This window comes from Hyla sarda, chromosome 4, assembly GCF_029499605.1.
Source record: "Hyla sarda isolate aHylSar1 chromosome 4, aHylSar1.hap1, whole genome shotgun sequence".
NCBI classification, from domain to species: Eukaryota; Metazoa; Chordata; class Amphibia; order Anura; family Hylidae; genus Hyla; species Hyla sarda.
The window spans coordinates 369,546,173-369,569,511 of NC_079192.1; the positions used below are offsets into that span (position 1 = coordinate 369,546,173).

Sequence of the window (23,339 nt, forward strand, 5' to 3'; positions counted from 1 at the left end):
AGTATGGTCAGCAGCTTCCTCGGGAGAGGATGGATTAGGACACAGAACTGGAAGGGATATAGCTTGATTGATGTTGGAGAACGTTGGGACCTTAGGAACAAAGGTGGGCAAAAATCTCAACAGGACTCTATCCAGGAGAAAAAGCGTATAAGGCTCGAAAGCCGAAAGGGCCTGAAGCTCGCCAATCCTTTTGGCTGAGGTTATGGCCAATAAGAAGGTGACTTTAAGGGACAAATACCTAAAGTCGACTTCTTCCAGAGGTTCAAAGGGGTGTGAGCATAACCCCTTAAGAACAATAGTCAAATCCCATTTGGGAATGGGTCTGAGAACTGTAGGTTTAAGTCTTTCAGCTCCCTTAAGGAATCTTCTGATTAGGGATTCTTGTGATAAAGATCTGCCTAAAAAGGCAGAGAGCGCTGAAACTTGAACCCTTAAAGTGGATGGGCTAAGACCCTTGTCAAGGCCATCCAGAAGGAAACGTAAAATTGCAGAAAGAGGAGGATCTGAGGTTACTACCTCTTTCGTAGCACACCATCGAAGGAAAATCTTCTTTATCCTAGAATAGACCTTGTTTGTAGACTCTGCTCTAGAGTGTGCAATGGTTCTCAAGACCTCCGCAGGAAGCCCACTACTTAGTAGGGTCCTGTCAATCTCCAGGCTGTCAGATTGAGTCTCCTCAGATCTAGGCAGGAGCCTGTGTTGTGAGACACAAGGTTCTGCACGTGGGGAAGCCTCCAATAACACCCCTGACTCATCCTCATGAGTTGGGTGAACCAGGACCTCTTGGGCCAGAATGGTATGATGGCAATCACTGAGGTCTGGTCTTGCCTGACTTTCATCAATACCTTCGGTATCATGGAAAGTGGAGGGAATATGTAGGCCAGCCTGAACCTCCATGGAATGGACAGAGCGTCTATCGCCACTGGATTGTCCTCTTTGTAAAGAGAGCAAAACTTGGCATTCACCTTGGCGTTCAGACGAGTTGCCATGAAATCTATCTCTGGCATACCCCACCTTAGGGTTATCTTCTTGAAGATGTCTTCATTCAGGGGCCATTCCCCTTGGACCGGAAGCCCGCGGCTTAGACGATCTGCCACTATGTTGATGTAGACTGCAGAAAGGTGGGTTAGATTGAGCTCTGCCCAAGAGAGAATTAGTCTGGTCTCCTTGAGGAGCATAGTGGTGTTGTCTGACCGAACTCTTATCGTTTTCCCTAGAATAAGGGGTGCGAAATGGAGAAGAGCTAGACGAACTGCTCTCAGTTCTCTCATGTTGGAGGAGAGAAGTCTCTCCTGAGGGTTCCAAGCACCCTTTACTGGATTCTCGTCCAGATAGGCTCCCCAGCCCAGAAGGGAGGCGTCCGTGGTTAAAGTGATCCACTGAGGTTGAATCATGGACTTCCCATCTGTCAGATTCGTCCACCATCTGAGAGATGCACGGACTTCGGTCGACAGGTTGCACTTTTTGGGGTTGCGATTCCAGACCATCAAGACTTGATCTTGAAGAGGCCGGAGGTGCCATAGGGCCCAGGGGACTGCCTCTGCAGACGCTGACATATGACCCAAGATCTTCATTAGAGTTCTGATGGGAACCTTGCGAGGGACCATCAAAAACTCGGCGGCTCTTATGACTCGATCTTTTCTTTCTGGAGTGAGGGATAGAGTCATCTGAGAGGAGTTCAGAACAAACCCCAGAAACTTCCTCGAGGTGGACGGGTTGATCTCTGATTTCTCCCAATTTATAAGCCAGCCCAAGCGCTGGAGAAAGTCTAGAGCCAGATGAAGATGAGACTGTAGAACGTCTAGAGTAGCAGCTTTTAGAAGCCAGTCGTCTAGATAAGGAATGATCTCTAGACCTTTTAGTCTGAGAGCAGAGACCACTGGAGCCACCACCTTTGTAAAGGTGTGGGGGGCTGAAGTGATGCCGAAAGGCAGAACAGCGAACTAGAAATGCTTTACCATACCGTTTATGGTGACAGCAACCCTCAAATATTTCCTGTGAGCAGGAAAAATAGGAACATGAAGGTAAGCATCCTTCAAGTCAATGGTAACCATGAGATCTTGAGGGTCCAGGATACTGACTACTGAGCGAATGGTTGAACTGCCTTTTCCTTATAAATCGGTTTAAAAAGCGAAGATCTATGATCACACGCCAGTCGCCCGATGGTTTCGGCACCAGAAATATTGGGGAATACACTCCTGACCCTCTTCGGTCGGGGGGAACTTCTTCTAGTGCATGTTTCCCCATGTACTGTAGGACAGAGTCCTCTAGAACAGCCTGTTTTGGCTGAGGAAGTAGCTTTGTTAAAATAAATTTCCTTGGAGGAGGGGAGATGAAATCTATTTTGTACCCCGACTGAATGACATCTAGAACCCAAGGATCCTGGATTTCTTGCATCCAGGTTCACAGGAACAAACTTAAACGTCCTCCAACCGGAGGGGGCTCGGTAGATAGCTTCTCTACCTGAACTTCCAGAGGGAAAGGGAGAGGGGAAACGTTGGTGGACCTTAGAGGAGAGTCATAGCTCGGCCTTACGGTCTTTACCACTGCCGCGTCCTCCACTGCGCTTTTGAGTAGACTGGCGTCTCTGGGATCTGAAAGGGCCCTGGAACTCCCGAACCCCCCCACCCCCCCTGGGTCTACCTTTGCCACGAAAGGACTGTACAGGTAGACATTTACATTTTTTAACCGCAAAACCCTCCATGATTCGATCTAACTCAGACCCAAAGAGCCAATAAAGCTCAAAGGGCATCCCACAGAGGTTGAATTTTGAAGTATTATCAGCTACCCAGGGACGCAACCACAGGGGGCGCCTGCTTGCGGATGAGAGTGCCATGGACTTGGCAGCAAGTTTAAGGTGCTGTTGGGATGATTCGCATAAGAAGTCCACCCTGAGAAGTAGCGTTTTGAAGCTGTCCAGAATATCCTCCCTAGAAACATTACTTTCAATTTCAGACTGAATGCGTTGTACGCGTTCTTTGACAAAGTCCGCAACCTCACTTGAAGCGATAGCCACCAAGGCAGATGCTGAAGCCGCCGAATAGTTGCGTCTTAGAAGGAAGTCCACTTTCCTGTCAAGGGGGTCCTGGAGGTTACTGCCATCATCTGCAGAAACTAGAACCCTCTTGGACAGCTTGTTAACAGCCATATCCACTTTTGGCTGTGGCATCCAGGAAACATCAGCTTGAACCTCCGGGTGACAACAGCAGGCTTGTCTGGGTGCTTCCACTCAGCTTTCATCAGCTTCTTAAGTGTATCATCCACTTTGAAAACCCAAAGTCCTCTAGAGGTGGATGTTGAGGCTTCCCCTTGATCAAAATCCAGATCCCTTGATCGGATGGATCTAAGCAATCTCTGCGTCTTTTCCGCAGGAAAAAGAGGCGGAGAGAGCACTTCCTCTACTGACTGCTCCGACTGATCGCCCACGGACATAACGGAATCCTCCACGACAGAAGGAGGACCAGACTCGGTCCTAGGCCTCTTAGGCGCGAGGGAATTTTTGATCTCATTGATAGAATTTCCCATGAATTCCTTCATCCAGATGAACATGTCCTGGACTGTAGGTTCAGCTGGATTAGCAGGTGGACGACATCCAGGACACCTGTTGTATTCATAGGAATCAGGCAGTGGAGTACCGCAGTCAGCGCAAATTAGATGGCGCTTTTTTGATCCAGACTTGCGACTACCAGCATGTGTATCACTCGACGGAGGAGTGGACATAGTTCTGGAATTAAAACAATAGGTTAGAAAGACACCAGAACTGTTACCATTGCAGCGCAAATGGAAAAAAAGTACCTATTGAAAAATAGACACGCTCTTTTACAAAACCCAAGAATAGCAGGAACCACAAAAATGTTGTCAAGCTAGAAAGGCAGCAAGAGGCCAAATGAAGGCCAGAACTGCTTTAAATAGGGGAGAGGGCGGCAAAATTAAAATAAGCCCTGCCCCTCCAGGAAGTCAGAGCACCTAGTAGATCGAAATCTTGAAATCGATCTAAAGTAAAAAAAAAAACTTTTGCTCTGAGCCCCTTCCTTACCCTGGAAGGGGCAGCTAACTAAAATATTTAATTAAAATTATAATTAAAACTAGCGCTCTTTGCGCCAGAAGGCTCCGATGCCGGACCGGAAGTCGTCAGATGACGCACTTCCTGTCCGCGGCTCCGCACACAGCAGAGGACCGGAACAAGACAGCGACGCTTCTGGAAAGGTAAGGGCGGACTGCCCGAGTGACGGGGATCGGAGGATCCCCGAACCATAGAGGGCGCCGCATGAATAAAGAAAGAAACTGTATCCACGAACCCGGACCGAAGTCCCGGGTCATAGATACAGAGTCTGATAAACTCAGCTGGGGCAGCGCAAAAACGCCGCCCAGGCTGACAGAAAGGAAGGGGCAGCAAGCTGCAACCCTAGAGAAAAAAACAACCCCTTCTCCACATAAGAGGGGGAAGGGAAAATCCATGCAGGCTCTGCTAAAAAACCAGAGCCTGCACCGTCCTGCTGTCCTGCACAGGACAGAAAAAAAGCAATGTGGCCTAAGGGAGGAGGCCTTATATGGGGGTCTAATTAAGTCTTTAATTACTTGGGCGGAATTAAAAATTCCACCGTCCTGCCAGCTTCACAGGGGCAGAACACCCCACTTGTGCTGCTGGTTAGGGCGTAAGGGAAGCCTATAATATGGATTTTTAGGTGCAAAATTGAAAGCTTTATGATTTTTAGAAGGTGATGAGGAAAAAATTAAAATGCAATAACGGAAAAATGCTGAGTCCGTAAGGGGTTAAAATTCTTCTATTTTGATGACCTATAACTCTTTCATTTTTCCGTATAAGTGGTATGAGGGCTAATTTTTTGTGCCATGATCTGTACTTTTTATTGATATCACATTTGTGTATATGACATTTTTATAAATGTTTTTATTATTATTTTTTTTTATAAAATGTGACAAAAAAGCAGCAATTTTGCATTTCTGTTTGCTTTTTACGTTCACATCGTTCACCCAACGGGATCAATAACATTATATTTTAATAGTATGGACATTTACACACACAGCGATTTTAAATATGTGAATTTTTTTTTTTTTACACTTTATGGGGGTAAAATGGGAAAAAAGGACATTTTACATTTTTAGGGCATAGCACTGATCAGTGTTATCGGTGATCTTCTGCTCTGGTCTGCTCGATCTCAGACCAGAGCATAAGACCCTGGGAGATGGCCGGAGCCAGGTGAGGGGGACCTCCGGCCGCCATGCTGGATGATCGGATCCCCACGGCAGTGCTGCGGGCGATCCGATCATCCATTTAAAGTACCGCACTGCCGCAGATGCCGGCATCTGTATTGATCATTGCATCTGAGGGGTTAATGGCGGACTGATAGCAGCCGGGACCTGCCGGTGCTCGCAGTCATGACAGAGCGTAAATGTACGCCATGGTGCGTTATGTACCACGGCACCATGATGTACATTACGTCCATTGTCATTAAGGGGTTAATCAGCCTGGAACATTTTTTTTCATAGGGAATACATTTCTGCTCTGTTTCTCCTCATCAATAATCCTACATTCTTTATAGGACTGGAGGACAGTAGAAGAGTGGGTATAGTTGGCTTTCTTTTGTGGTCTAGGAGCCAAGGAGTCTTAATTCTTTAATAGATCCATGTACAAATTCTTTGACCCACAAGAAATTGTGGGTTGGGTGCACAGTGGGTTCTTCCTTAGGTGGTAGTCTGGGAAGACAAGATTGTCACCTAGTGTACTCTGAATCAACCGGTAGGGGAGTTTTACATGACTTGCATTTAAAATGCTTTCTTTTGGATGTAACTTTTCCTCCAGATCTTGTACCACTAGAATCCATGGAAGACATCTGTAACATATCAAATAATTATAATATGTAAAAATAGTACTGGGAGGTAGAGTAAGGGGAAACCCCCCACTTCAATAGAAAGGCAAAAGACTTGAAATGATATCTCTCGACAATACTACAGAAAAAAAAACCTGCAGACACATCCCCAAAAACCCAAACAGGGTCAGAGTCTCAGTTTAATAGGCAGAAAGTAAAATAATGAAAGTGTACCTGTCAGATCCCACGAAGAAAAAAAAATGAATATGTTACTCAGTACCTAATCCTGACTGTGTACATCTAATTTGTATGCCTCTATCACCTATATTTATTATAAAAAATACCTCTTCTCATTTTCTCAAAGTGTTAGAAATCCTCTATGGGGAAGGGGGTGTCCATTCCTTGTGGTGGTTACAGGTGATTGGTGTGTCTGCTCATGCAGCCCTGTCCATGACTCATGGGAAAGCTGATGCTGCTGCAGGACTGGTTAGTGTCCCAGTAGGTGTGGGGACCCCTAGTGGTGGGATTTTCAGGAGCTGTTAAATATTCAACATTTTTTAAACAACCATATTACAAACTGTCTTTAATTTTCACCAGCAACAACATATAAAAATATCAAGAAATCCACGGTGCACTAAAAACAAAATGCCACAGGCATAAACTTTCTTCCCTGAACAGCACAAGAAAACGAAACTGTCAGAACACAACATCCAGAAGCAACGAGTCAGCTGACCGTTATGCTGCGGGCAAGCCCGCATGAAGAGCCTCTGGCACACCATGCACCCATCGGCCTACAGACAGCAGACATCCTGAGGGAACTGTAAGAAAGAAATACACATTAGGGGGAAATAAGGGCATCCAGCTTACATAAAGGAAAAACAAAAACTGTCCTCGTGTGGGTTGGGCCCTTTTTAGGTACTGGGAAGGTGCTATTTGTATGTTAATTTATAAAAACATTCCTGGTCCTATTAACTTACAAGGGGCACCCCATATTGTGCTACTGTGGATCACAGTAAGGTTTTAGGTTAAAGCATAGCTGTCAGATCCCACACACAAAAAAAAAGTTGTTACTCAGTACTAGAGATGAGCGAAGTTACAGTGATTCGATTTGTCACGAACCTCGCTACTCTGCGTTTGCTGACTTTAGCCTGCATAAATAATTTCAACTTTCCGGTGGGCTGGAAAAGGTGGATACAGTCCTAGGAGACTCTCCTAGGACTAACCACCTTTTCCAGCCCACCAGAGCACCTGAAAGCTGAACTAGTTTATGCAGGCTAAAGTCAGTAAACGCCGATCCGCGAGTTTCGCGACGAATTGAGTCACTAACTTTGCTCATCTCTACCCAGTACCTAATCCCGACTACGTACATGTATCCTTTATGCATCTATCACCGATTTCACTAAATATAGCATATTACAGCTGCCTACTGTCTTTTCCATCTTCCCAGAGGGAGGAGGCGTGTTCCTCTCTTGCCTGCACTGATGACTCCTCCCCCTCCTGACTCACTGTTCTTGGAAGCCTGGCAGCCCTCTTCTAACCCTTCCATTTTTTTTATACTGTACACACACTGGACATTACCTGTATTCTACCAAAGACAATATGGTGAGTGCATAACTTACATCTTCCTAAATTAGTGCAAAGGTTTAGTGCTAAAAGTACAATAGTTTATGCATACATGTTCTGTTCCTATGTCATTTGTGTGTCATCCTTTAGCAGTCCTGTAATGCTGGGACTTGTAGTTTTGGAACAGTTGGAGATAGTGTTTGGATAACTTTTTTGCAGCATTGTTGACTTCAGCTGTATGCCTATAGCTTTTGCAAAGCTACAACTCCCAGCATGCCCAGACATCATTTGACTGTCCAGGCATGCTTGGAGTTGTAGTTTTGCAACAGCTGGAGGCACATTTAGTAAAACTGTTACAGCAGTGTTGCTGCAGGCTGTGTTCCTCCTGCAGCCTTGTCAGCCAGCCAGCCAGCCATGTGTCCATGAACCTTGGACACCCTTATGCTGCTGTGGGACCCCCAAGTGTTGGGATTTTCAAAGGCGGTTGTCTAATAAAACGTGATAAGGTATTAGAAAAACTTTGTCAAGATGTACAACATAAGTTTTTATACCTGACAGTGATATATAGTAAATTTGAGTATCTATTAGTCCAGTGATGCAGAGGCAAAATCAAAAATTGTAACAATTTATTGGACTAACAGCATTTTGTAGATACAAGCTTTCGGGAATCCTCCCTTTATAAAGTCAAAAGCAAATCTAAGCTCACAAGCAGAAGACAGGTTTCCTCTCACAAATATGCAGGGATTAAGTCTGTATTTGGTTGGTTATTTGCCCAAATCAAGACACCAACCTTCCAGAGGAGAGTGCCACAGAAGACAATTTTTTTTTAAGAATCTCTCCCCTATCTGCGAAACTACATTATGTAAACGGTATGTGACTTCTCACTGCTCAATACCAGCCTAGAAAAGGTAGATTGCTGCATGTATACAGTATTTGTGTATATGTACACTGACAAATAATGTGCTTTGAGGGGTTATTGTACCCGTTTACTGCTAGATATGCCTCTAGGACACTCACCCACCCACACTTTCCCCTGAATGTCTCTGCTATATTGCTACACCATCTTGGCCTGCCCAGTCAGATTTCTCTATTGGACCAACTGGGACACCAGGTTTTGCAGCCCATGAGTGTAGGAACAAGAGGCCCAGCTGCAGGCAAATCTAGCACATGAAACCTGTATGCCTCCATGCCCGGTTGGCTCATCTTGTATCATGGCCAGAGGCAGACCAGCTGGGTACTAGAGCCCCATTTCAAGTTGTACTTTGTTTAGTTGCGGACAGCCTTAAAAGGAGTTCTCCAAGCTAAAACTTTTAACCCCCACTGTGCCCGGGCGATAAAACTATACATAATAAACTTTCACTTACCTGCCTACGACCCCCCGTTCTGATATAGCCGTCCCGGTCTCTTCCACTTCCTGCGGGTTGGTGACTTCACTCTGCGCTCAGCCCATCAGCGGCCGCAGCAATGTCCCGTCGTGGCTGCTGATAGGCTGAGCGCAGAGTGAAGTCACCAACCCGCAGGAAGTGGAAGAGACCGGGATGGCGATATTAGGCAGGTAAGTGAAAGTTTATTATGTATAGTTTTACAGCCCGGGCACAGCAGGGGATAAAAGATTTCAGTTGGAGAACTCCTTTAACATCTACAAGTTGTGTACTTGTTGGTTATAGTTGTCTATATATTGTGATTTAGTAGGTTCACAAGGTCCCTGTGATCTACTAATACACCCATTTTCTTATCAATTTTAATAAATATTGACAACATTTCTAAGAGGGAGTCCAGACATCTAAGACTTTGAATGCCAATATTGGCCCTGATTTGCTTTTGTAAACCCAACCCGATTTGATGGGTTGTACGCCAGAAATTCTGTCTACACCAAAATTTGTGCCAGAATTGAATATACCTGAACTTTCAGTAAAAAAAATAAAATAAAAAAGTCATTGGGAAGAGGGGGAGTGTCCCTGACATTTTCACCAAAAATCCAAGATATTCAATAGGGTTTCCACAAAAATATAAAATCGTGGATTTGAGCTGAGGAAAACCCTCCCAAAAAAAAAAAAAAAAAAACATAGCCACTCCACTCTTAATCAGGGCCACTGTGTCATTGAAGTTTTCACATTGTCACTGACTCATGACAAAATATAGGGGATAAAAAGTGTACAGGGCAAGAACGCTAAATTAAAATAAACTTTATTTAAATAAGACAAACATTACAGGGGACATTTTAAAAGTTGCACAGATAAGGCAAGTCAATAGGGATGTCTTCAAATAGATAGCTGGAGATCTCAAAGGAATCTGGAAAAAAAAAATTGAATATTAATGTTATAGGAGAATAGGTTGCTTAGTTTAGGTTATTCATAAACCACCACAGGGAGAATGATTTCTACGTCTAGACAACCCTCTACAAACCAGACGTCACTACTTAGTATTTGAGGTGGCCAGTTGTCATTCTATTTCTACTCCATTTCTAGACCGTGAAGTAGAATAGCACCTTAAACCTCAGACTGGCTCAGTATTGGCCCCAATACATTATGTTCTGAAGCCTTTAGACCCCAGATACTTGCCATAGTTTATTGGTTTGATTTCCATTGGTAAGACAGGACTGTTCAGAGCTTCAGAGTTTTTTGTATCATCCATTAAAACAAGAAGCGGAACACCAGCAAGACAGCGGTCACTGAGCTTATGTTCTTCAGGAACATCAAAGGTTTCAAAATCTGTTAAGAATGAGAGATTTTATGAGAAAAATCGGGAACCAAAGATACAAATTTTAAAAGCCTTTAGTTAACACATTACTGGTCACCTCAAGTGATTTTTTACAATAGTCTCCTAGAGACTTACGTAAAATTATATAAAAGCTCCTCCCCTAAAAAAAAAAAAAATAAAAAAGAAATAAATAAAATGTATAGTACCTAGAGGGTTATATGGAATGAATTTCTCTATTTCAGGATACTTCTCAAACCTTTGCTTCACCAAGTTATCCTTTTTGACCACCTGTAGTATGGAAAAAGTTTGTAGGTCAGACAAGCTTTTTAAAAAAAAAAAAAATAAACCCTACATTTAAACTTCTGTTTCACAACCAAATTAAAGGAAATCTGTAGTAAAATGTCCTTATCCCCTATACACAGGGGGGGGGGGGTGCCTTGCCAAGCATTAGCCAGCGCAGCAATGCCAGGGCCCCGTTCAGGAGATCACAGGGGTCCCAGCAGTCTGACCCCCGCGATCAGACACTTATCCCCTATCCTGTAGGGGATAAGTTCATTCCACTGCAGTTCTCCTTTGAAGGGGTATTCCATGAAAAAAATTTTTTTTTTTATATCAACTGGCTCCAGAAAGTTTCATAGATTTGTAAATTACTTCTATTAAAAAAATCTTAATTCTTTCAATAATCATCAACTGCTGAAGTTGAGTTGTTTTCTGTCTGGCAACAGTGTGCCGTTCCCGAGACAAGCAGAGATGTCAGCAGAGAGCAGAGTAGAAGAGGTTTGCTATGGGGATTTGCTTTTAAACTGGGCGGTTCCCGAGACACGTGTCAGAGAGCACTTAGATAGAAAAAAAAAAAACAGCTCAACTTCAGCAGCTCATAAATACTGAAAGGATTAAGATTTTTTAATAGAAGTAATTAACAAATCTGTTTAGCTTTCTGGAGCCAGTTGATATATATAAAAAAAAGTTTTCCTGGATAACCCCTTTAAGTTTCATGGACTGGTTGGCTTTTACTACTGGCAAAGAATTTAACAGGTGAAATCTTTTGCCAGAATATGAATCCTTATCCGGAGTTCTATCCTGGAACTTCTGTGCCAACAGAGCGGAGGAAAACCCATTGTAGTCAATAGGAGTATGATGCAAGGAGTGATCTGTCTTGAATTTCTGTTGTGTGAACAAGCCCTTCTAATCCAACCTTACCCCAGTGAGATTTAACAGAGCATGCCCTCCCTGGCATCATTATGTTGCACAGATGTGAGGACCTGGATACCATTCACACTGTGCACCAGGTTTTATAACCTTTCCTTACTGCTTTAACATCAATCCAACTTACCTTTTTTGAAGCCGATTTCTTGGGTTGGACATGTTGGTTAATGTTTCCCAGTGCCTTCCTAAGTGCTTGAGGTTTAGCCACAGAGAAGTTTTTTCCTTTAGGCACTTGTAAGAACCCTTTAGAAAGCTGCGCTGCTACAAGAAAATTACAGATGAATAATGTATCATCCAGAGTGCACATCACAAAAAGGGTTTGATCGAGAAATCAGGGTCACCCAGTGAATGCTCCGATACCAGTGTTCCCACCAAAACGGGATAATGTTTATACATTAACACCAGATTACCATGAATCATAGGAGGTTAACAAAAAGCATTAGTGGTGTAATGCAGGTCATGAGGGTATTACTATAATCCATATTTGTAACAATGGTCCAAAGCTGCATTCACAGAATTTTGGCAATTTTAAATTCTAACTGGACTATGATCTGAGGCCACCATTCAATGGAAAGGGAGAGCTCCCACTCAGCCCAGCCCATTAGGGACATCCTTCATGGTAATATTTTGTTACCCATTTCAATTGACACCTGACAGTGTGAACTTACAAGGGCCTCGATTAGCCTTGGAGGGAAGGCAGCCGAGGTCACCATTTTCCTTTTCAAACCACATGATGGCTTCCATATTCCTGTACAGACCTGACAGCAAGAGTAGAAAGCACTAATAAGTAGTATTTGGCACAATTTCTGCAGCCCATTCTTCCAACTATAGGAATTCCTGTATACATTACAAAGCTCTTCTGTATACACACCAAAACATGGTATATGTGGACTCTGGATTACCACACTGCAGTTATCCCTACAGCTATTTTTTCTTGCTTTTGCAGTCGTGCCAGTTATGAAAAGGCACAGCTTTACCTGCAGACTACACCAGTCACTCACAAATGGAGGATTATTCTTATAAAATAATTGAGGAAAGTGGATCTTACATACATAACTATGCTGTATAGACCACTCACTATTTTGCATCAGTATATACAAGCCAAAACTTCCTAATATACTTTTTTCTGTGTAGGTGCCACCTGGTTTGGCTAAAAATACCGCCATGTGAAATCCATACATAACACCATGACCTACATCCCATTTCCCAGCAATACTTACAACCGCACCACAGACACTGCTCCAACCAGTCACTATCTGGAGGAATGAAGGCCTTTGACCTTTTTATTCAGAATATCAGCTGATTACTCAATTGACTCATTTAATTAACCATTTCCACACTTGTGCTGTTCCATTAGGGAACATTCACACATAGCAGATTTGTTGCAGAAAGTGAAAATAAATTCTGAGGCTAGGTTCATATTGCATTTTTCCTCTCTGTCAGGGCACATTCACACCACGTTTTTACAATACAGTTCCCGTATCAGGTTTTTGATTAAAAACGGATTCCTCAAAATCTGACTAAACTGTATCAAAACATGTGTACAAATTTCAACCCGTATACAGTTTGAAAAATTATGTCCGGTTGCATCCGTTTTTTTTAGAAAAAAACGGATACATTTTTAACTTTTCACTCCATTTTGAATAAAGTTTCACTCGTATGATTGAAATTCCAAGAAAACAAACTGTGCAAAGTCAAAAACCGAATGGTGAAAACCGGATGGAATTGTATGCACATACAGTTCTGTACGGTTCCCATTGACTCCCATGTTTTAAAAAAAAAAAAACGTGTACGGTTTAATACAGTTTTTCACCCGGTTCAAAAACCTAGGTAGACTACAGTTTTGGGTACGGGAAAAAAAAACCTGACAAAACCGTACAGGATGCAAAACGGACACAACCTGATGCATCTTTTGGCACATGGTTTTCAATGGAGGAGTCAATGCATACGGTTTTCAATACGGCTCCACATAGAAAACGTATACGGGAACTGTATTGCAAAAACATGGTATGAATGCACCCTCACAGGTATCCGCTGATGCATACGGTGGCGGAGGTCAGCTCTTTTGAGTCCCCTTAAAATAACTAGGTGAAAAAATGGTGCCCACTGCTCTCTGCTACCGTATCTATCCAAAAACGTGTCGCCGACAGATACCTCTGACAGACTGCTAAAACGCAGTCAATGTAGCCTATATTAGCAGGAATCTGTCCAAATGGAGTCCCTTTGTGACTCAGTTTAGGTCATTGAAATGAATGGGGCCCATTGCAGTACGTGACAGTATATGTCAGCATCTCCTTTTTTTTAGTGCCGAGGAATGCCTCTAACGTGCTGCAGAAAAGCTGTATAAACGGCGCCTTACTAAGTGAAGTCATAGGTTGCAATCCGTTTTTTTCCCATAATCTAAGTCAATGGGGAATGGATTCTGCTGTATGTTTTTAGAATATCTTAACATACATGTGTAAAATGTACTTGTTAACTATAAACAAAAACGTAGCGAGTACCTGTCCTAAGGCTCCGTGCTCACTATAGAATCTTCATCCGGATAAACTCCAGGAGGAGATACTAAGGAGTTAGGACTGCTCGGACATTGCTGGTCCCCATTGCCGCCATTGCATTCTGCTCTGTATTCCGCCTAAGGAATAAACATGTTCATTCTTTCAGCTCCATTGAAATTCCAAAGTATGCACTGTGCAGCAGAATCCCATTAATAGCAATGAGACTCCGCTGCACCGGAATTTCCAAGCAGAATTTCTCCGCTTGGAAATTCCCTAGTATGAAAGGGCCCTAAAACTGCATTTATGCCACGTTTTCCCCTTACATTCAGGGTATACATTGGCAACCTGTCTAAAGGATGCAATTGGTTGTTTTTATTTTGTTCATGTCTTTATGTTGCTCATCTATTTTTTGGGACTTAAAACAAGTTTTTTCAATAGAGTAATATGTGATAATTGGAATGTGTGGGCCCAGGCACCTTCTTTGGAACTATGGCTATATGAGGATTTGTGTTTTGAGGAAGAATAGGACCATTGTGGGGGTACATATAGGGGGAGATTTATCAAAACCTGTGCAGTGGAAAACTTACCCAGTTGCCCATAGCAACCAATCACCTTGCTTCTTTCATTTTTAGGAAGGCCTGTGAAAAATGAAAGAAGCGATCTGATTGGTTGCTATGGGCAACTGGACTTCTCCTCTGCACAGGTTTTGATAAATATCTTTTGCCATAATAAGGCAGTTTGTATGAGAAAAAAAGTTTTTTTTTTTTTTGTTTTTTTTTTTTTTTTTTTTTTTTTTGAAGAATTCACAGGAAAAGTACAAAAAATGATTATTTAGAGCCCCCACGTTTTTCCTATCTTACAAAGTGATGCCATATAGCAAGAATATGCCTTTGATGTATGCTTCCTGGGGGGGGGTCCCAGCTTCAGAGACTCCCCATCTCTCCTGAGAACACAGGGGTGCAGCGCTGATTTAGTGCTACATCCCCTCCCAAGTTTTCCCTGCACAGCGTCACTCCCTGCTACTTGGCTGCATAGGGAACTGAAGCTAGGCCCATTCACTAAGGCTTGGTTCACACTACGTTTTTCAAATACAGTTACCGTATGGCAAAAACCGTATGCAATCGTATACAACCGTATGACTCCAAATATGTTTTTTCCCCGTATACGGTTCCAAAACGTATGTACGGTTCTATCCGTTTGCATCCGTTTTTGCCTACGGTTTTGCTATTTTGTTGGAATTAATTTTCAAGCAATTTAATAAAGTTACTATTGTTCTGTTGAAATTCCTTCAGCGCATGTGTCAACTCCAAAAAACGGATTAGAAAAACCATGTGCAACCGTATTCTGAAATTCTGTGTACGGTTCTTATAGACAACAATGTTAAAAGAACCGCATACGGTTCGCATACGGTTTTCCAACCGGAGGCAAAAACGTGGTCGACAGCGTTTTTGCCTACGGTTGAAAAATCGGCAAAACCGTATCTGAGGCAAAACGGATGCAACCGCACACAACATTTGGAATACGGTTTACAATGCATGCTCTATGCATACGTTTTCGGATACTGTCGTATACGTTTTTTTGCGGAAAACCGTATACGGTTACCGTATTTGAAAATCGTAGTGTGAACCCAGCCTTACAGGGAAATACAGTGAAGGGACACAGCACTATACTATAGCTGCTGCTCTTTCATTGTCATAACTGGTGAGCACCCACAGGTCAGATTCCCACTGATCATAAAGTGATGGCCTATCCTAAGAAGACTCTGCAACCGGTGCAAAATGACTCAATATGTAAAACGCCCCTGTTAATATTATCCTGAAAACAGGATGTTATTGTAAACTGTTAATGGGAGAAGAGGTCCCTATTGACTTCTATAGCTGAACTGAGTCACCCCTAGTGATTTAATTTGGGACATGTCTCCTATTTTAAGCGGATTCATGGCGGTGGTTGTTGTGCTTTTGAAATAGCACATAAGTCTGGAAAGGAGTCACTAGGTGACTCCGTTTGGCCATAGATGTAAATGGGGTCTGCTGGTCCCATGAACAGAATACGTTTTTGGCGGGATGCCGATGGGTTTGATTAATGGGGACAGTAATTTATCTCTTCCCTGATCGGCAGCTTGGAAACAAGGAAGTTGTATTAGGATCTGAGAAAGAAGGTGTAAGACTCACAGCAGTAGGCTGGAACACAGGTGGTAGTGGATCCGCTGGACCTGTGTGGCAGATGACGCGAGCCTTCTTCAGAGTGCACTCTATATGTCAGGCAAGTTGTTTGACTCATGTTGCTAGGGGTTATCACAGCATTTGATATATACTACACCCTGTATTGTTATTGACCCTCTCCATGTGGGAGCCGGGATTATCCGGATATGTCGTCATCACACTGGAAAATCCAGCCCGTAGTCTCGCGGGTCTAACCATGTCCAATCATTCATTCACTCCCATTACCAGCATATATAAACCATGTTTTAACAGTCTTCTATAGCCATGATTAAGAGCTCGTCTGCAGCTCGAAATGCGTTGGTGTACTGTTTTTAGGTGCTGCGTCCCCCCCCCCCTCCCTCTTTTTGTTTTTTGTTTTACATCTGATTTTGATCATTTTAATATGAGCCAGTAAAAGCTACGTTTTATCTTTTCTCTACCTTGTGAGCTGGATCCCTGCTCTTTCATATGGTTCTCTATCACGGGAAGCGGCCCGGCTTCATCCGAGCTCCAGGTGCTCCTACCTAACCCGAGTCTCTGCAATTTACTATGAGTGGATGGTGAGCTGAGCTTTTCCTTTTTTCTTGTTGATGTTCAGTAGAATGATGTGCTTTACCAAAAAGCTCTATCTTGGTCTCATCTGTCCACAAGACACTTTTCAAGAAATATTTTGGCTTACTCAAGTTCCTTTTGGCAAAATGTAGTCTTGCTTTTTCATGTCTCTGTGTCAGCAGTGGGGTCCACCTGGGTCTCCTGCCATAGCATTTCATTTCATTTAAATGTCGACGGATAGTTTGTGCTGACATTGATGCTCCCTGAGCCTGCAGGACAGCTTGAATATCTTTGGAACTTGTTTGGGGCTGCTTATCCACCATCCGGATTATCCTGCATTGACACCTTTCATCAAATTTTCTCTTCCGTCCAATCCCAGGGAGATTAGCTACAGTGCCATGGGTTGAAAACTTCTTGATTATGTTGCGCACTGTGGAGAAAGGCAAATCTAGATCTCTGGAGATGGACTTGTAACCTTGAGATTGATATTTTTCCAGAATTTTGGTTCTCAAGTCCTCAGACAGTTTTCTTCTCCTCTTTCTGTTGTCCATGCTTAGTGTGGCACACAGAGACATACAATGCAAAGACTAAGTGAACTTCTCTCCTTTTTATCTGATTTCAGGTGTGATTTTTATATTGCCCACACCTGTTACTTGTCCCAGGTGAGTTTAACCCCTTAAGGACCAGGCCATTTTACACCTTAGGACCAGAGCATTTTTTGAACATCTGACCACTGTCACTTTAAACATTAATAACTCTGGGATGCTTTTAGTTATCATTCTTATTCTGAGAATTGTTTTATCGTGACATATTCTACTTTATTTTGGTGTTAAATTTTCGGCGTTACTTGCATCCTTTTTTGGTGAAAAATCCCCAAATTTCATGAAAATTTTGAACATTTTGCATTTTTCTAACTTTGAAGCTCTCTGCTTGTAAGGAAAATGGATATTCCCAATAAATTTTATTTTTCTTCACAAATACAATATGTCCACTTTATGTTGGCATTATAAAAGGGATATATTTTTGCTTTTTGAAAAAATTAGAGGGCTTCAAAGTAAAGCAGCAATTTTCAAAAATGTCATGAAAATTTCTAAATCTGAAGGGACAGATGTTACAGAACTACAACTCTCAGCATGCCTGGGCAGTCTAGGCATGCTGAGAGTTGTAGCTTGGCAACATCTGGAGGGCTACCGTTTGGGCACCACTGTAACAGTGGTCTCCAAACTGTGACTCTCCAGATGTTGCAAAACTACAACTCCCAGCATTCCCAGACAGCCTTTGGCTGTCTGGGCATTCTGGGAGTTGCAGTTTGGCCTTCCTAGTGGTTGCCACAGTAAAGATCACTTTACTTTCACTTTCAATTCCCCCCTCCCCCACAGTAGTTTCCCTACCTGACCCAGGATCCAGCAGTCTCCAGCAACGATCGGGGTCTCCAGGCATCTTCTCCTGCAGGTACCGACCTCCATCTTCTTCCCACGATCCCCTCGACATCCAGGGGTGTCCAGAACGGGGGGTTGCCATGGCAGCCATGGTCACCAGAGACCCAATCAGCCCGGAAAATAGGAGAAAATCGCATGTCTGAATTGACATGCGATTTTCTGCGATCGCCGACATGGGGGGGTCCCGGGACTCCCCTCGGCATTTGCACGGCATGCCTGCTGAAGGATTTCAGCAGGAATGCCGTTCCGATCTCTGCCCGGCGCGCGGCAGAGACCGGAGAAACACCAGGATGTTCTGGAATGTCCTTGGTCCTTAAAGCCCAGGGTGCGGGGACGTTCCAGAAGGTCCTTGGTCCTTAAGAGGTTAAAGGAGCATCAGATGCCTGAAACAATCTTATTTTCCGACCATTTTTGGAGTTTGGTGTGACATTTCGTCCAATTTGCCTTTTTTCCTCCCTTTTTTGGTTTAGTTTCAATACACATAAGGGGAATAAACATGTGTATAACAAAACACGTGTTACTGCAATCCTTTTCTGTGAGAGATACTTCATTTTCTAGAAAAATCTCTGGGGTGCCAACATTTACGGCCATGACTGTAAATAGCAAAAAGGTCGGCTCTTTCAAAAACGATAAAGAAGAAATTATAAACAAATTCTTCTCAACTATATTCACTGAGGAAATTGAAATGCCAGGTGACATACAGCGAGATAAGGTAAACTCCCCAGTACAGGTCACCTGTCTAACCCAGGAAGAAATACAGTGCCGCCTACAAAAAAAATCTAAATAGACAAATATCCAGGTCCAGATGGCATTCACCCCCGTGTTCTAAAGGAATTAAGTAATTTAATAGACAGATCCCTATTTTTAATATTCAGGGACTCTATAGTAACAGGGACTGTTCCCCAGGACTCAGGGGCGGACATATCGCCTGTGCAGCCGGTTCAGCTGCACAGGGGCCCAGCGTGGGAGGGGGGCCGAGGGGGCCCGCCCTCACACGCTGGGCCGGTCCTACCATCGGACCCAGTGCACAGGGCCGCCATCAGGGGGTAAACCCATACACTTGTATGGGGCCCGGAGCTTCAGGGAGGCCCGGACGTCCCTGTACTTTTTTTTTTCCGGCTAGTCAGTGAGTGACTGCGACTGTCACTCACTGACTCCTGGCTGGGTACCCGTCAGAACTATGACCGGGCCTCATAGTCTGGGGGGCCCGCAGGACTATGAGGCCCGCTCTTTCTAGGGCGCGGGCCCCTTAAGAAGTACGGCAGGGCCGGACAGGCCAGGGGCTGATGGGAGTCGACGTGCCCCGCGCAGGCACGCAAGTCTACTCCTGTCACCTGACCTGTCCCAGCGCGATCTCCAGTCCATCATCTTCCCGACGGATCCTCCCCATGCAGTGACACTCTGACAGGAGCAGCAGCTGCACCGAACCCCGGCAGGGTGAGTGAACGGGGTGTGGGGGGGGGGGGGGGGGGGTTGGATGGGGGCTATGTTGTTTGCAGACTACAATGGTGATGAGAGGTGCAGGGGAACTGGTGCTTGGGGTGTTATAGGGGTGATGAGAGGGGGGGGTTATGGGGGTAATGAGAGGTGCAGGGGGTGTTATGGGGGGATGAGAGGTGCAGGGGGGTGTTATGGGGGGATGAAAGGTGCATGGGGAGGTTATGGGGGTGATGAGAGGTGCAGGGGGTAATGGGGGTAATGAGAGGTGCAGGGGGGTGTTATGGGGGTAATGAGAGGTGCAGGGGGGTGTTATGGGGGGGATGAGAGGTGCAGGGGGTGTTATGGGGGGATGAAAGGTGCATGGGGAGGTTATGGGGGTGATGAGAGGTGCAGGGGGGTTATGGGGGTGATGAGAGATGCAGGGGGGGTTATGGGGGTGATGAGAGATGCAGGGGGTGTTATGGGAGTGATGAGAGATGCAGGGGGTGTTATGGGGGTGATGAGAGGGGGGGGGGTGTTATGGGGTGATGAGAGATGCAGGGGGGGTTATGGGGGTGATAAGAGGTGCAGGAGGGTGTTATGGGGGTGAAGAGAGGTGCAGGGGGGTGTTATGGGGGTGGGGAGAGATGCAGGGGGCATTATAATAGTGATGAGGAGAGGTGCGGGGGTTATAGTAGTGATGAGGAGAGGTGCGGGGGTTATAGTAGTGATGAGGAGAGGTGCGGGGGTTATAGTAGTGATGAGGAGAGGTGCGGGGGTTATAGTAGTGATGAGGAGAGGTGTGTGGGGGGGTTATAGTAGTGATGAGGAGAGGTGTGGGGGGGTTATAGTAGTGATGAGGAGAGGTGCGGGGGGGTTATAGTAGTGATGAGGAGAGGTGCGGGGGGGTTATAGTAGTGATGAGGAGAGGTGCGGGGGGGTTATAGTAGTGATGAGGAGAGGTGCAGGGGTTATAGTAGTGATGAGGAGAGGTGCAGGGGTTATAGTAGTGATGAGGAGAGGTGCGGGGGGGTTATAGTAGTGATGAGGAGAGGTGCAGGGGTTATAGTAGTGATGAAGAGAGGTGCGGGTGGGTTATAGTAGTGATGAGGAGAGGTGCGGGGGGTTATAGTAGTGATGAGGAGAGGTGCAGGGGTTATAGTAGTGATGAGGAGAGGTGCGGGGGGGTTATAGTAGTGATGAGGAGAGGTGTGGGGGGTTATAGTAGTGATGAGGAGAGGTGCGGGGGTTTATAGTAGTGATGAGGAGAGGTGCAGGTGGGGTTATAGCAGTGATGAGGAGAGGTGCAGGGGTTATAGTAGTGATGAGGAGAGGTGTGGGGGGGTTAGAGTAGTGATGAGGAGAGGTGTGGGGGGGTTATAGTAGTGATGAGGAGAGGTGCGGGGGTGGTTATAGTAGTGTTGAGGAGAGGTTTGGCAGGGGTTATGGGGGTGATGAGGAATGATGAGGACACAGAGGATAAGAGGTATTATATTTAGTGGGTATAGTGTGTGGCAGGATTATATTTAGTGGGTACAGTGTATAGCAGTATTATATTCAGGGTACAGTGTGTGGCAGGATTATATTTAGTGGGTACAGTGTATAGCAGTATTATACTCAGGTTACAGTGTATAGCATTATTATATTCAGGGTACGGTGTGTGGCAGGATTATATTTAGTGGGCACAGTGTGTAGCAGTATTATATTCAGGGTACAGTGTATAGTATTATTATATTCAGGGTACAGTGTATAGCAGTATTATATTCAGAGTACAGTGTGTGGCAGTATTATATTTAGTGGGTACAATGTGTGGCAGTATTATATTCAGAGTACAGTGTGTGGCAGTATTATATTCAGGTTACAGTGTGTAGCAGGATTATATTTAGTGGATACAGTGTATAGCAGTATTATATTTAGTGGGTACAGTGTACAGCAGTATTGTATTCAGGTTACAGTGTCTGGCAATATATTTAGGGTACAGTGTGGGGCAGTATTTTATTTAGGGTACAGTGTGTGACAGTATTTTATTTAGGGTACTGTGTGGGGCAGTATTATATTTAGTGGGTACAGTGAATAGCAGTATTATATTTAGTGGGTACAGTGTATGGCAGTATGCTATTCATGGTACAGTGTGTGGCAGTATTATATTCAGGGTACAGTGTGTGGCAGGATTATATTCAGGGTACAGTGTGTGTGGCAGTATTATATTTAGTGGGTACAGTGTATAGCAGTATTATATTCAGGGTACAGTGTGGGACAGTATTTTATTTAGGTTACACTTTCTGGCAAGGTTATAATGATTACTGTCTTCATGCAGAGGATGAGGATCTGCTGACAGTGAGGAGCCAATGATGTCTGCATGTCAGACTCTGCAGAGAAGATGGAGCTGGGGGAAGACCTGGTCTCTGGACGAGATGAAGAAGAAAAGAAGACGTCACTCAGGTCACTGACATCATTGTGTGTTCTTATGACTGTCCCATCAGAGCTGTAGTCACTTGTAAGTTCTGCAGTGATGATGGGTAAAACTGTGTCCAATCTGTGTCTCTTCAGCTGTTACAAAACTACAACTCCCATTGCCTGAGGCTCTCCAGACATGATGGGAGTTTTAGCTTTCCAACAGCTGGAGAACCACTTCAACCGAGGTGATCGGTGGGGGTCTCAGGCCTTGAGTTGTGTAAGGGGCCCCGAAATTTCTGATGGCAGCCCTGCCAGTGCACATATGACAGGGAAAGCAGTCTTGCCCAGTCACTAAACTGCTACTTACATCTGCCCATGGGGACTTCCTGGCTGAGGTGCGTGCAGTGAGTGACGTCATCGCAAGCACCTGGACGCTGATGTCCAGCGCAGCGATTATGTCACTTATAGCGCGCACCTCTGCCAGGAAGTCCCCATGGGCAAATGTAAGTAGTGCAGGCCAGGTAAGAGTGTGTGGGTGAGTGAGAGTGTGTGTGTGTTTGTTTGTTGGGGTTATGCTACGCTACCTTATGTGGGGAATCTATGCTACCTAATGTGGGGAATATATGCTATGCTACCTAATGTGGGGAATATATGCTACCTAATGTGGGGAATATATGCTATGTTACCTAATGTGGGGAATCTTTGCTACACTACCTAATGTGGGGAATATATGCTACGCTACCTAATGTGGGGAATCTATGCCATGCTACCTAATGTGGGGAATATATGCTATGCTACGCTACCTAATGTGGGGCTACGCTACCTAATGTAGGGAATCTATGCTACGCTACCTAATGTGGGGAATATATGCTGCGCTACCTAATGTGGGGAATATATGCTACGCTACCTAATGTGGGGATACGCTACCTAATGTAGGGAATCTATGCTACGCTACCTAATGTGGGGAATATATGCTGCGCTACCTAATGTGGGGAATATATGCTACGCTACCTAATGTGGGGAAATTATGCTACATTACCTAATGTGGGGAAACTATGCAATGCTACCTAATGTGGGGAATATATGCTACATAATGTGGGGAAACTATGCTACCTAATGTGGGGAATCTATGCTACCTAATGTGGGGGAACTGCTGCCTATCTAATGCAGATTAATGTGAGTTGCAGTGCAATTTTATGGCATATTTTTTGGGGGGGGGGGGCCCAGGCACATTCTTTGCACAGGGGCCCTCTGTTGTCTGTGTCCGCCCCTGCCAGGACTGGTGCATAACAAATGTGGTGCCGATATTTACAAAGGGGTCAAAAGGTTACCCGGGAATTATAGACCTGTTAATTTAACCTCCGTTGTATGTAAATTGTTTGAGGGTTTTCTAAGAGATGCTAATTTGGAGTATCTTGATGAAAATAAATGTATGACACCATATCAGCATGGCTTTATGAGGGATCGGTCCTGTCAAACTAACCTGATCAGCTTTTATGAGGTGGTGAGCTCCAGACTGGACCAGGGGGAATCGCTGGA

The 23,339-nt window shown here is 44.5% G+C and overlaps 3 protein-coding genes across 3 annotated transcripts in view; 1 reads left to right on the forward strand and 2 right to left on the reverse strand.

Moving 5' to 3' along the window:
- The window catches only part of LOC130267256 (securin-like), a 32,007-nt gene extending 17,692 nt beyond the window's left edge, over nucleotides 1-14,315 (reverse strand). The window contains exon 1 of the mRNA XM_056516704.1: nucleotides 13,799-14,315. The gene's annotated coding sequence lies outside the window, so the exon portion shown is untranslated. The remainder of the gene's footprint in view (nucleotides 1-13,798) is intronic.
- C1QTNF2 (C1q and TNF related 2) overlaps nucleotides 1-23,339 on the forward strand; it is a 113,478-nt gene that overhangs the window by 13,363 nt on the left and 76,776 nt on the right. The window lies entirely within an intron of this gene.
- Nucleotides 9,602-12,054, reverse strand: LOC130267255 (securin-like). Its single transcript, XM_056516703.1, has 5 exons — nucleotides 11,966-12,054; nucleotides 11,425-11,558; nucleotides 10,298-10,379; nucleotides 9,953-10,102; nucleotides 9,602-9,683 (listed from the first exon to the last, which is right to left on the reverse strand). The coding sequence occupies exons 1-5, from the start codon at nucleotides 12,039-12,041 to the stop codon at nucleotides 9,613-9,615; spliced, it is 513 nt and encodes a 170-aa protein (XP_056372678.1). The 5' UTR covers nucleotides 12,042-12,054; the 3' UTR covers nucleotides 9,602-9,612.